This window comes from Coptis chinensis, chromosome 9 (assembly GCF_015680905.1).
Source record: "Coptis chinensis isolate HL-2020 chromosome 9, ASM1568090v1, whole genome shotgun sequence".
Taxonomy (NCBI): domain Eukaryota; kingdom Viridiplantae; phylum Streptophyta; class Magnoliopsida; order Ranunculales; family Ranunculaceae; genus Coptis; species Coptis chinensis.
In genome coordinates, this window is record NC_141464.1 from 39,221,068 (window position 1) to 39,234,505 (window position 13,438).

Genomic DNA, 13,438 nt, shown 5'->3' on the forward strand with positions numbered 1-13,438 from the left:
TGGGACAAATATAATCCTTTAGTGGTCGATTGAGAGAGGGTCAACTTCCCCGATGGAATGGAAGCCTGCTGCTCTGGCTTTCTTCATCTTCACTTTCATTATGATAACTGAAGAATCGAAAGAACATGCATTGCTGATGAGGAATCACTCATACATCAAATTTGATAAAAGTACAAAGAAGTATTACTTAACATGTAAATATGCAACTTTGAAACTTGTGTAATCAAACTCTAACCTATTCTCTAGTATTTGTGTGTTATTTTCAAAACTTGAAGTCCTTCCAAAACTGGAATTCTTTCTGCAACTTTTCTTCCGTTCATGGAGATGTGAAAGATTAAAGCTAAAGAAGACAAATGAAAAAAAGAAGCACAAATTGAAGATCTCATGACTATGTTGGTGGCCCGTGGACACATTAGTGCTCAAATTAACTACACCATAGATAAGTCCTCAAATTAGGATAGATAAATATGAATGTGGGTGGAACTCACTGTCATTTCGCCGTCAGAATCTGCTGGACTGATGCTTGAATCATTTACCAACCGAGGCGTTACAAGCAACAAAGTAGAAACGGTAGTAGTTATACGTTCAGATAAAAGGCGCAAGAGGGGTTCGGAATCCCTTCTACATTGCAGAGATGGGCTTGGAGTTGAAGCTTTTGGTGTTTTAGGGGATACTATAGGAGGAGAGAAAACTCATTTGCCAACACCACTTGTGAAGTTGACAAATGCATACCCAAGGTTATACCCAGACCTAAAAATGCAACATGAATTGCAAAAAACCATTACAAATGAACAATTCCAAAGTTTTAATTTACTGAGGAACAATGTTTATTTATGATCAATCTGCATTAACTTAAGACTTTTGACATCCATCATCCTTTTCCTATAAGTCTATAACTAACTATTTGTTTGTGGGTGCTCTTGTATATCGTCCAGATTGCATTTGACAAAGGCCACACATTAATCTAGAATTTGTGGTAGGTAATTCTGGTGTCGAGAAAATTGTTCAACATTGGCATGCCTATCTGATTGGGTTTAAACTTTAACATAATCACGCTTTACGGTGCATTTTTGTAAAAAAGGGCATCAACAGCAAGTATCATAGTGATTCTGAAACTTATTTGTCTTGTCTAGAAAACTACTTATTCTAGTTAACCTCTCCTTACGCTAACCAAGTAAGAAACTATTCACAACGCGCAGGTACTCGAGTAAATTTTGGTTAATTAGCACTTGTGCATCCTCACTGGTTTAGTGGTCTTCTAGGATGAATTCAACACACGGGTTTGATGACAAACAAAAAATTCATTCAGATTTTAGTGTTTGAGCCATTATATCAGAGTAGAGACCATCAACCATCAAATAGGGGTTTTGTATGGGCTCAATTGAGGAAAAGATGTCAGGTCAGCGGACATCATGAAGGAGGTAGGATAGTGTGATAGAGCAAGAGCATAGGAATTGAACCTAGAGGAGGACCAGGTCCGCGGGGCATCGAATGGAGGGCAGCTTAGTGAGGCTACCCGAGAGGTAGGCGATCATAGCCGGGAAACCCTAGAGCGCGGACGTGTCAGGGGTACGGCCGACAGAGGAATGGTTGGATGGGGGGGGACAGCTGGACAGCCAGGAAATGAGAGGAAGGGGTATAAAAAGAAAGAGAGAGGAAGGAACAAGGGGGGCCGCACAGTGAAAGGAGAGAAAAGGAGAGAGAAAAAAAGAGAAAAAGAGGAAGAGAAAGAGGATAAGGATAGATCCTTGGAGACTTATAAGAGAAGGAGTTTTTAGGTCGATACATTTGGCGCCGTCTGTGGGGAAAAGAGCAAAAGCGGAGTAGAGATGGCACCAAAGAGATAGATAGGCAGACCAAAGAAAGTACCAGTGCGGGAAACGACACCAGAGGCGGGGGTAGAGGAAGAAAGAGGCGGGAGAGTAGATCTGGAGACAGAAGAGACATGGCTTATGAGGGAGGAGATCGGGAGGCTAAGGGAGGAGAACGACAGGTTGAGGAGAGAGAAGGAAAGAGAAGAGGAAGGACTGGACGAAGAAGCAAATGATATCTCGGGGGAAGAAGGGGAGGAGCCTAACTTGGTGGAAAATCCGGTGGCCGGCTTGACAATTGAACAAGTGCAAGATATGATAGACAAGGATAGAGAAGCGAACCAACATAAGGGGAAAAGTCATGGAGGAGCGGCTAGCCAGGTGGTGGCGGGGCTAAACTGCAACCTTTTGGTGGATGGCATTTGGGCTTCTGAGGTCCCAAAGTGCTTTAACCAGCCCTGATTCGAGAGATACGATGGAAAAGGAGACCCAGCGGATCATATCCACCACTTCAGGCAACAAATGCTATTATGGCAGGAATCGCGGTACGATGGATTACGATGCATGATGTTTCCGGCCAGTTTGAAAGGCGGGGCGTCGGATTGGTACTATCAGTTGCCAGCGGGGAGCATAAGGAATTTCCAAGAGTTGGAACAAGCCTTTGTAGATCATTTCATACACCAGAAGAAGCGGGCGGTGGACATCGCGGCCCTGTTCAATGTGAGACAAAAGTCTGCAGAGACTATAAGGGAGTATTTATGCCGGTTCAAGGCTGAGACACTTAAAGTCGAGAATTTGGATGAGAGGATCGCGGTTATCGCCTTTGAGCGAGGGTTGCGGCCGGGGACAGGAGTGCATCAGTCCGTCATGAAGAATGAAATTGCAACGTTGCACGAGTTATATCTGCGGGTAGAGAAATACATCAGGTATGAGGATACTTTACCGAGGGAATCAAAGAGATCAGGGAAAGCTGTTTTGTCTTTGGATAAGGATAGGGAGCACCACAGAGAAAGGGCTTTGGATAAAGGAAGCGGTGGATACCGCAGTTACCCATTAAAGATCGAAAGAGCACGGGTAGGAATTCGACGGGAGAATAGAGAAAGGAAGCCATATCGGGAGATAGAGGTGACACCGATGAATAGACCATTGAGAGAAATATTACCGTTGATTAAAAACTTGCAGGGGTATGAAGGTCCGCAGACTACACCAGTAGAGCTGCCATACAGACCGTTCTGCGCATACCACCAGATGCGAAACCATGAGATGGATGACTGCTATGCTTTAAAGTGGATGGTCCAGAGATTGGTGGAGAGGGGTAAGATGTAGGAGTTTGTGAGGGAAGCACAGAATGATGAGCGCCTGACACGGCAGGATCAGTTGTTGGGGACTATACATGTGATTTTCAGTGGAGAGGTACTAAGTCATAATGCACATAGAGATAAGGTGAGGAGGACTGCGAGCATCCAACAGATCAATGACCGGACTACTATTCCGCGACCAAGGGTGGGGTCAGCTAAGGACAGAGACATGATCGTCTTCAACAAGGCGGACTTGCGAGCAGTGGACTCCCCACATGAGGACGCGTTGGTGATCACGGTGCCGATGGGCAATTACCTGGTGAAGAGAGTGTTAGTGGATTGTGGTAACGCGGTGGATCTGTTGTTCAAGGGAGCTTTAGAAGAAATGGGAGTGGATCCTAGTCAATTGAGGCCTCCCCGCACTAATTTATATGGGTTCAATGGAAGTATGACACAGCCTATGGGAGAACTTTTGTTGCCGGTAACCACGGGTCCTGTGACGGTATTCGCGCGGTTCATGGTGGTGGATTCCGCCTCCCAATACAACGCTATCTTGGGGAGGAGGTGGATTCATGAGATGAAGGCCGTCCCGTCTACCTACTATCAAGTGATACGGTTCCCAACTCCAACGGGCACATATGAAGTCCGCGGTGATCAGGTGACAGCTAAGAATAGTCATAGGGGAATAGTGAAGCGATTTGTGCACGAAACAGAAGAAGAAAGCTCCCACCCAAGGAAGAGGCAGGCATAGCAGTTACAGATCGCCTCTGTGGAGAGTAAGGGGCAACCTGCGGAGGGTCCGAAGACACTAGATGAAATTAAAGTGATGAATATAGGGGATGGAGAGGAAGAGAGGTTCACATCTGTAGGATCCAGTCTGCCGGATGATTGGAAGAATAAGTTGATACAATTATTGTCAGAAAATAGGGATGTGTTTGCATGGACTATTAAGGACGTTACGGGATTAGACCCATAATTTGCATGCCATAGGTTGCACATAAAGGAAGATACCAAGCTAGTGAGACAGAGGATGCGGAGTATTATACCAAAGTATGCGGAGAGCATCCGCGAAGAGGTGTCACGGTTGAAGGGAGCGGGCATAATACGGGAGACAGAATTCACCGAGTGGTTGTCCAATGTAGTCGCGGTACCTAAAAAGAATGGCAAAGTGCGCATGTGCGTCGATTTCACGGATGTGAATAAGGAGTGCCCGAAAGATAGTTACCCCATGCCGCGAGTAGATGAGTTTGTAGATAGGACTGCGGGGTACAAGGTGTTCTCGTTCATGGACGCGTCTATGGGGTACAATTAGGTGGCAATGTATGGGCCAGATCAAGAGAAAATAGCATTTGTGGTGGAAGGCGGCACATATTGCTATACAAGGATGTCATTCGGTCTGAAGAATGCAGGAGCCACGTTCCAAAGGTTGGGGGAGAAAATGTTTGAAAGCAAGATTCAAAAAGGAATTGAAATATACATAGATGATATGGTGGAAAAGAGCATGTCGGAGGAAGAGCATTTGGAGGGTTTACGGGAGACATTCAGTATATTGCGGAAGTATAACTTGAAGTTGAACCCAGAGAAGTGTACCTTTGGAGTGACCACGAGTAAGTTCTTGGGCTACATGGTGACACATCGAGGGATAAAGGCCAACCCTGAGCAGATAAGAGCCTTGATAGAAATGTCATCCCCGCAGAATGTAAAGGAGGTACAGCGGCTAGCAGGAAGGGTGGTGGCATTGAACAGGTTCATTTCCAAATCATCCGAGAAATGCAGACCGCTGTATCGACTGTTGAGAAGTACTCCAGATTTCTTGTGGACGGTGGAGTGCGAAGAGGCATTTCAAGAGTTTAAGGGGTATTTGGGCAAAGCACCTTTGTTTTCCCGGCCAGAAGAAGGGGAGAAGTTGTACTTGTATTTGGGAGCATCCGATTATGTGGTGAGTTCAGTATTGATCCGCCTCGTGGATAGGGTGGAAAAACCGGTGTATTTTCAGAGTAAAACATTACTAGGACATAGAGACGAGATATAGCAGAATCGAGAGATATGCCCTGGCCCTAATCTTCTCGGCTCTGAAGCTGATGCCATACTACGAGTCTCACTCCGTCGTGGTGGTCACCAACCTCCCACTCAAGCAGGCATTAAGGACGGAAAGTTCTGGGAGAATGTTGAAATGGACTGTGATGCTTAGTGCGTACGAGATACAGTATCAAGTGAGGACCGCGGAGTGGCAGAATTTCTAGCGGAGTTCCCAACCGAGGATCCCAATTAGGGAGAAGAGATGGTTATGGAACCAGAGAGAGATAGGGAGCCCAATTTACTGGACCCTTGGGATAAAAGAAATGGATGGAGGATATTCGCGGACGGGTCAGCCACTGATGAAAGTAGTGACATAGGGGTGGTATTGGTTACACCCGATAACCATAGAATTGAGTTAACCACAAAATTGGGGTTTGCGGCATCCAGCAATGAAGCAGAGTACGAGGCAGTGAATAGCGGGACTAAGGATGGCTGAGGATGTGGGGGTCAGAGAACTGATAGTGTACTCGGATTCGAATCTTGTGGTTTGCCAAGTTAATGGAGGGTTTGCAGCTCGATGCCCGAGAATCGCAAAATATCTGAAGGTGGTGCGTGAGAGGGCCAACAAGTTCGCAAAGATCCAATTTGTACACTTGGGTCGCGGAGAGAATAGACACGTAGACGCATTGGCATACGTGGCGGCAGCAATGCTGGGGTCAGAGGAAAGGATGATACAGGTAGGCAGGTTGGACAGGCCTAGTACAGAAGAAGGGGTGGAGGTGTATCAGGTTACAAAGGAAGAGGAATGCTGGAGGGATCCCATCATCGATTTCTTAAGGGGAAGGGAGGTGACCAATAAAAAAGAAAAGAGAAGGTTGGAACAGACGTCATGGAGGTACGTCCTAGTGGAAGGGGAGTTGTACCGGAAAAACTTCAACAGGCCCTTGTTAAAATGTCTAGGGCCAGCGGTCGGCGAAAGAGGTGTTAGGTGAATTGGACGAAGGAGACTGTGGGAGCCATTCTGCGAGAAGGACCACCACGCACCGGCTGTTGACGCAGGGTTACTTTTGGCCCCATATAAAAAAGGATGCGGTGGACTTTGCCAAGAAATGCGACAAGTGCCAGAGGTTCTCACAACAGATATTCGCACCCGCAGAACCCCTGCATAATGTGTCGAGTCCGTGGCCATTTTCCATGTGGGTAATGGATATCGTGGGGCCATTGCCTATGGCAAGTGGCAAGAGGACATACATGCTGGTGGCCATAGACTACTTCACGAAATGGACTGAGACCGTCCCTTTGCAGCAGGTCAAAGAAACTCAAGTGATTAAATTTCTATGGGAGAACATCATATGTAGGTTTGGGTTGTCGTATGCTATCATCACAGATAATGGGACACAGTTCACGGGAGCTAAAGTGGCAGCGTTTCTACAGACATACCAGGTGAAACAAGGATTCTCAGCCCTTTACAACCCAGAGGGCAACGGACAGGCGGAATCTTTCAACAAAACGATAGTGAACAACTTGAAAAGGAAATTGGAGGATAAAAAAGGCACCTGAGCCGATGAGTTAAATCATGTGCTATGGGCCTACCGAACCACCCCGAGGACAAGCACCAAGGAAACACCATTTGCCATGGCATACGGAGTTGAAGCCGTGATTCCTTCGGAGATGATCGCGGCCACGATGAGAACCAAGGCGGTGGAGGATGGGTTGAATTGGCACATACTGGCGGGGGACTTGAACCTGGTAGAAGAGAAAAGAGACGCCACTCGCATCTGGCTGGAAGAATATCACCGGAGACTACAGAGACAGTACAACCAAAGGGTCAGGCCACTACGTTTCAAGATTGGGGAATTGGTGCTGCGTCGAGTGACTCTGAGCACTAAAGAAGAGAAGGATGGGAAGTTGGGTCCAACTTGGGAGGGGCCATACACCGTAGTAGAGACAGGACGGTCAGGAACCTACAAGTTGCGGATCACGAATGGTAAGCTGATAGAGAAGCCATGGAATATAAGACTGTTGAAAAAGTTTTACAATTGAATGTAAGGAAATCTTGAGCAATGTAAGGAGGTCCAAAATAGAGGACAACAACTGAATGTAAATGTATAAAACCACAACACTTTTGGGAATGGAATTGTGTTTGTTATCTGCAATGTTGTAGGGAATAATGCAAACCAGGGATCAGCGGAACGAATATGGATATGGACAAAAAGAGTGTGTCCAATAAGTGTAAGAGACTAAGCGAGCCGTGGAGCGGGCTGAGCCCCTCGCGGATCAGAGAGGGCAGAGACACATAGGGCAACAGAGAGTTCCCAGCAAGTGTAAGAGACTGAGCGACCCGTGGGGTGGGATGAGCCCCTCGCGGATCAGAAAGGTCAGAGACACGTGGGGCAATAGAGTGATCCCAGCAAGTGTAAGAGACTGAGCGAGCTGTGGGGCGGGATGAGCCCCTTGCGGATCAGAGATGTCAGAGACGCGGGGCGGGCTGAGCCCCTCGCGGATCAAAGGTGTCGGAGATACGTGGGGCAATGGAGTGTTCCCAACAAGTGTGAGAGACTGAGCGAGCGGGGTGGGATGAGCCCCTCGCGGATCAAGGATGTTAGAGATGCGTGGGGCAGTAGAGTATTCTTAGCAAGTGTAAGAGACTAAGCAACCCGCGGGGCGGGATGAGCCCCTCGCGGACCAGAGAGGTCAGAGACACGTGGGGCAATAGAGTGTTCCCTACAGGTGCGGTAGCCTGAGCAAACCATGGGGCGGGAGGAGTTCCTCGTGGACCAGAGATGGGTAGCGTAAGAGCCATATTCGTCCCGTGGACCTACCCTCGAGAAACACGGGGGCAAAAAGAATGTCCTCGGCATGTTTCAGCACATCTCAGTAAATGTCCATCTAGCTCCCTCTTCAAAGGTAAAGAGAAGTTTGATTCGGGACCTTTGATGAAGCCGTGTAATCATAAAAGATGAGGAGAGATATCCAAAAATATCTTATGACCCTCGAGACACGTTAATAGGATTCCACAAGTTGAGAAGAAGATTAAAAAAAAAAAAAAAATGTACCCTTTCCCAGTTAGTGTACAATAAAGTGCAATGCGAGTCGAACGTGTCGCCGTCTGCATACGCGATGTCGCGGGGTAAGTGAGAGTTGTAAAATAAAGAAGAGGCAACCACGGCATTGTCGTTGATGGTCTTTGAATCGTCCATATTCACTTCGGGTGGTTGGTCCATGTACCTTTGATTGAAGACGTTCGGGCGAATTCTTTTTACACGGAGGTTGGCAGGGAGGATGCCGGGGCATCTGTGGGTACGGGCGCAAAAGTAGGTCCCTTGCCAGCCCGGTGCGAGTGGGGTGATGAAACGACTAGGGGCCGGGTAGCAGGGTTGGGGGCGGGGTCACCAGAAATAGGGTCATGTTGTGTGGAGAGCTCGGGCTTGGCAGGTACTGAGGTCCGCGGCTTCTTGGAGGGCGGTTGTTCAATGGAAGTCGGGACCTCCCGGATGGAACTTCAATAACTTCCTCATCGTCAGAGTCATTGTCAAACAACTTCTGCGTGCGTACATCCATATCGTCGGTAGGAGAGTTGTGGTATTGATCGTCCCAGTCAGAGATGGAGCGGAATGAATGGACGCCTTCCGGAGCGGAGGAGGCGGAATTATCTTGGGATCTGGGGGAGACAGTTGTAGGGGTAGCAGACCGGGTTCGGTTGCGGCGTGGGGCGTGGGAGCGGGACCTTTTCTTAGGGGAGGCTCGGGGTTTGCGTTCTTTGGGAGGGGGAGGGCGGTAAAAGGGGGCAGAAAAACTACCTATATGTTGGAGTTCAGGAACTTGTAGAAGTGGGGTCGCTGTGGTAGGGTGAATACCTAGGTGGGCGGCTTGGTCAGGTCCGAGGTCGCAGAGTCGTTGGAAGATAGGATTGGAAATACCAGAGTAGATTTGGGACTTGGAATCTAGTCGCCACCCTATGCAAGGAAGAGAAACCGCAATTAGAAAAAAGTGAAATAATACATCAGGAGAGAAAGGGAGAACTGAGATACGCACCGCGGGATTTGAAGGCGAGATGGTTAAGAGTCAAATCATTGGGAAGATCCGCGGATAGAAAGTGGCCTGACACATACAACGGGTAGTGGTGCCATACTTTATCCGAGGTGGTAACATGAAGTAGAAAAACTTCTTTCAAGGACGCACACAGAAAGACTAGTACCCAACCCCGACATCTTTGGTGCTCTTTTTGATGTAATACTGAGAAAAGATGTCGCGGCTCGTGATTTTGGGGTCCCCGGTCTTATTATAAGAGTTCGCAGCATACATAATTCTCCAAAAGTTTCCTATGCCTTGGCAGGGAGGAATGTTGAAATAGTTACATACCTCGACATCTAACAGAGTAAGAGGTAGTCGCAAGCCGACTACAATTTGACCCACCGTGACTACAAGATACCCCGAACGTCGGGGAACCAGGTGAGGGTAATGGGTGATGGAGGGCACGTGCTCTAAAACTATGTCGGCTGGAATACCATAGGCAGCCCTAATTGCGGCCAAATTAGGTTTACAGAATCGAGAAGGGGGCAGCAGTAAAGAGGCTGGACGGCCAGAGGTGGAAGGGACCACAGCCGAAACAGGAGAGGGCGGAGACGCTACCCCCACCGGATTGGGAGGACGAAGAGTTAGAGGGTTCAAAGACCGACATCGAAGGAAGACGAACAGGTTCGAGAAGGTGATTATTTCAAATAAAAGTGGAAATTAAAGAGATTTAAGCACAGAGAGACTTACCAAGGAAGAGTGTAGCCCGAGTGGAATGCTCAAGAAGGAAGAAGTTCACCAAAAAAAGAGGGGAAGGGTGATCACTAGCTGGAGGTTGGCCGGAGTGAATAAAGAGAGCAGTGAGAAGAAAACAAAAAAGAAAATAAAGAGAAGCTGGAGAGAGAGGAAGAAGGTGAAGTGGGAGAGGAAGAAGAAGTATAGGGGATTATATAGTGGAGGGGTAAAGGCATCATTTGAAAGAGTGGGAAAATCGAAGGGACTGGGTAGAAGAGTAATTGGAAGGGATGAGGAAACCGAGGCGACAAGACAGCGAGTCAGTCTAAAGGAGACACTTGGCAGCACGAGGTACAAGAGGCGGCGAAGAGCGTGCGTGATGAGTACAATCATTCTCACACGCAACCCAAGGAGTGCACCAGGGGGCGCAGAGAACGAGGAGAAATGGGTTCTCGACCCCGGGTCCATAAATAGGACCGCGGAATCGAGAAGGGGCATTTGTATGGGCTTAATTGAGGAAATGATGCCAGGTCAGCGGACATCATGAAGGAGGTAGGATAGCGTGATAGAGCAAGAGCATAGGAATTGAACCTAGAGGAGGACTAGGTCCGCAGGGCACCGAATGGAGTGCAGCTTAGTGAGGCCACCCGAGAGGTAGACGATCATAGCCGGGAAACCCTAGAGCGGGCGTGTCAGGGGTACGGCCGACAGAGGAATGGTTGGATGGGGGATAGCTGGACGGCCAGGAAGCGAGAGGAAGGGGTATAAAAAGAAAGAGAGAGGAAGGAACAAGGGGGGCCGCACAGTGAAAGGAAAGGAGAGAAAATGAGAGAGAAAAAAAGAGAAAAAGAGGAAGAGAAAGAGGATAAGGATAGATCCTTTGGAGACTTATAAGAGAAGGAGTTTTTAGGTCGATACAGGTTTAAAGAGTAAAGAGTCTTTCCTGCTAGAGATAAATGGATATTTTATATTAGTCGTCAAATTACGACAAAACAGTATCAATGCTGGCACAAAGAACTATCTCAAGGCTAGTTTGAACAAATCCTGAGCAGATTAGATCAAAACATCCTGTTTTTGTTGATGAATCAGCCTGAATCATCAAAGCAATCAAATACACGACCCATAGTAGAACAGGCTCAATGTTACAATGTCTACTACTATAGCTGCCAGTGTATTATACATGAACATTAGCCATGAGGAGCATTGTATCTTAGGTGGTTGCATAGATAATGTGGTTTAGGTGTTCTAAGCAAGTAGAAAGCCCATTCAAACAATAGACTTGACCTTCATAAAAAATGGAACCAAAATTCTTGCCTCACTAAACCTAACCAAGCTCAAAATCTTTCCCCAAAATTCATTTGTTTTCGTGTTTTTTTAAAGTTAGCTATCAATGCATTGCCCTCAAAATTGAGGGCCACACCCATCTTTTCAAGGCAAGTTTAAAGGAGGAAATTGATGTGGAGAACCTTTAAAAGAGGGATCCACGCACCCACAATCTTGGACTTTTAAAAGATTCCATAATCTTGATCCGTGGAAATTGAATTGTGACATTGTGCATACAGTATAGAGTTCAACTCTCAATATCAATTTTGTTGTTTTCGCTTCAGAAACTCTAAAGCACAAATTAATAACAACTTTCATTATTGTTTTTTGGAAAGTTTTTCTTTTTTCTCTAGATCTTCAGAGTTCGTCTGTTTTGACGAAAGGTTTATTTCTCTTTTTTCTTTTACTTCGGATTGTTACGCGAACAGTTCCCCAAACTGGGCGTGAGTTTGTTTTTTTTGTCCGAATCATTATAAAAAGTGAGGTGTCCATCTAAGATAATCCCTTAGTAGTGTTGCTGTTGTAGGACATCGTATAAGAAAATGCATCAGGAAGTTGGATGTTTAAAAGGCAGATGAGTTCTATAACGGAATCCAATTTCGAAGATAGTTAAAGCATTCAGCTACTTGAGACTAATTTATCGGACTGTGAGGTGATCTGGCTGACAACAACAAACTGTCACTGATAGTTTAAGATTTTTTTGTTGGAGAAATCGAAATTTGGTTACTTTCTTTGTTCTGGGTTCAACAATATTGCTTCAGTTTCAAAAACTATATTACCAGGCAAATGGATACTATCATTATTAACTCAGGTGTCTCTTAAATCAACAAAATTAGAAATTTGTGTCCTAAAATATCTAGAAATCAATCAAAAACAATCATCAATCAAATACACCAATATCACCATAGGGGTATTATCATTATGCAAACAAAAAACGATTTGAAAGACATACCTGGTTGAAAGGGGAAGAAGAAGAAGAGTTCTTAAACCCATAGCTTACTCTTGAATATAAGCTGCTACTTCACTTCAGTTGGACTTCATCATGGTAAACCCATGGTCACCTCAGTTGTATACTTACTGAATGGGCTGATGATGTCATATCCTTGCCCTCAAGCTTTAGTAACTTTTTAGTGCAGGGGTTATCCTAGACACAAAAACATATAAGAATATTCAAATATAGATCCTTCAATTAATGAATATATATGGAACGTCATATTGGTTTTATTGTGTCAATTTTTTTTGACTAAATCTTGTCATATAGTAAGTATATAGGAAGTATATACTATTATTTCATCAAAGACTACATGATATGAAGAGGCTACCAAACCTATGACCGTTTTGACATTATTGTATATGTCTACCGTTTGCTCTTTGTTCATCATATCCGCGAGTAATTTTGTTAAATGCTTATTTTTTCACCGTATTTTTTGTATCATCTCCTCTTAGGCATTATTACATTGGGTGAGGATAGGCTGGATAAAGAAAATTAAAAATTATTTGAGTGTAAGTGTGAAACTCACCAATATGTTAAGCTTCCCATTGAACACTGATGAGGTCTCTTCCATTAATTTATCTCTTTGGGCTCGCACCGAGACATTGCAAACTGATCCAATTACTTTATATCCCAACTGACTCCACTCATGCAACAATTGGTTGAGCTCAGTTTCATGACGTGATCCCTCTTTCAACATAGAGAAACACCTTACCTAACACCCAAATAATTGATAGTCTCAATGGCTGAATGTGATAATTTGACTGGAAGTCTCTTGGAACCCTCAAGTTTAAAGTTTTTTTTCCTATAAATTATCCTCAAATTGCATTTAAATTTTGAAATCTGATATTGCAAACCGACAAGGGGCCACAATGTCTGCCCGAATAAAACAAATAAGTAGAACAAAAGATGTAAAGTGAACTGAATAACAAAGAACAAAAATAAAAATAAGAGTTGATAAACATTTTGATCCGCTCCTGATGACAAAAGAGTGAAGCCATAGAGGCATTATACTAAATCTGCCAAGGGTCAAAGTAAGCCATGAAAAGAACAACAAACTCACATCATCATGCTGAAGACCTTTAACCACCATTGAATCAATGAGCTTCAAAGCAGTATCCAGTTTCCCCGCCAAATGATATCCATGTACTAGTGTGTTATATGTGACCTTGTTAGGCTCAATACCTCTTTGAATCATATTTTCTAATAGTCCATGTGCGTCATCAGGTTTTCCTGCTTTGCATAGA

General features: G+C 45.4%; 2 protein-coding genes across 2 annotated transcripts; both read left to right on the forward strand.

The window, feature by feature from the left end:
- The first annotated feature begins 2,333 nt into the window (after positions 1–2,333).
- On the forward strand, positions 2,334–3,860 carry LOC147475926 (uncharacterized). The gene is made up of 2 exons (XM_086585579.1): positions 2,334–3,133; positions 3,218–3,860. Exons 1-2 carry the CDS (start codon positions 2,334–2,336, stop codon positions 3,858–3,860), a joined length of 1,443 nt encoding a protein of 480 aa, XP_086441705.1.
- Positions 3,861–6,763: 2,903 nt separating this feature from the next.
- On the forward strand, positions 6,764–7,171 carry LOC147475927 (uncharacterized). Its single transcript, XM_086585580.1, has one exon. The coding sequence runs from the start codon at positions 6,764–6,766 to the stop codon at positions 7,169–7,171; it is 408 nt and encodes a 135-aa protein (XP_086441706.1).
- The last annotated feature ends 6,267 nt before the right edge of the window (positions 7,172–13,438 follow it).

What these genes read in the sequence shown, in the direction of transcription:
- LOC147475926 (XM_086585579.1), top strand. Translation starts at nt 2,334, where the DNA reads ATGCTATTATGGCAGGAATCGCGGTACGATGGATTACGATGCATGATG. An exon ending in TTGGTGGAGAGGGGTAAGAT is followed by an intron (nt 3,134 to 3,217) that starts GTAGGAGTTTGT and finishes TGTGATTTTCAG; the next exon opens with TGGAGAGGTACTAAGTCATA.
- LOC147475927 (XM_086585580.1), top strand. Translation starts at nt 6,764, where the DNA reads ATGGCATACGGAGTTGAAGCCGTGATTCCTTCGGAGATGATCGCGGCC.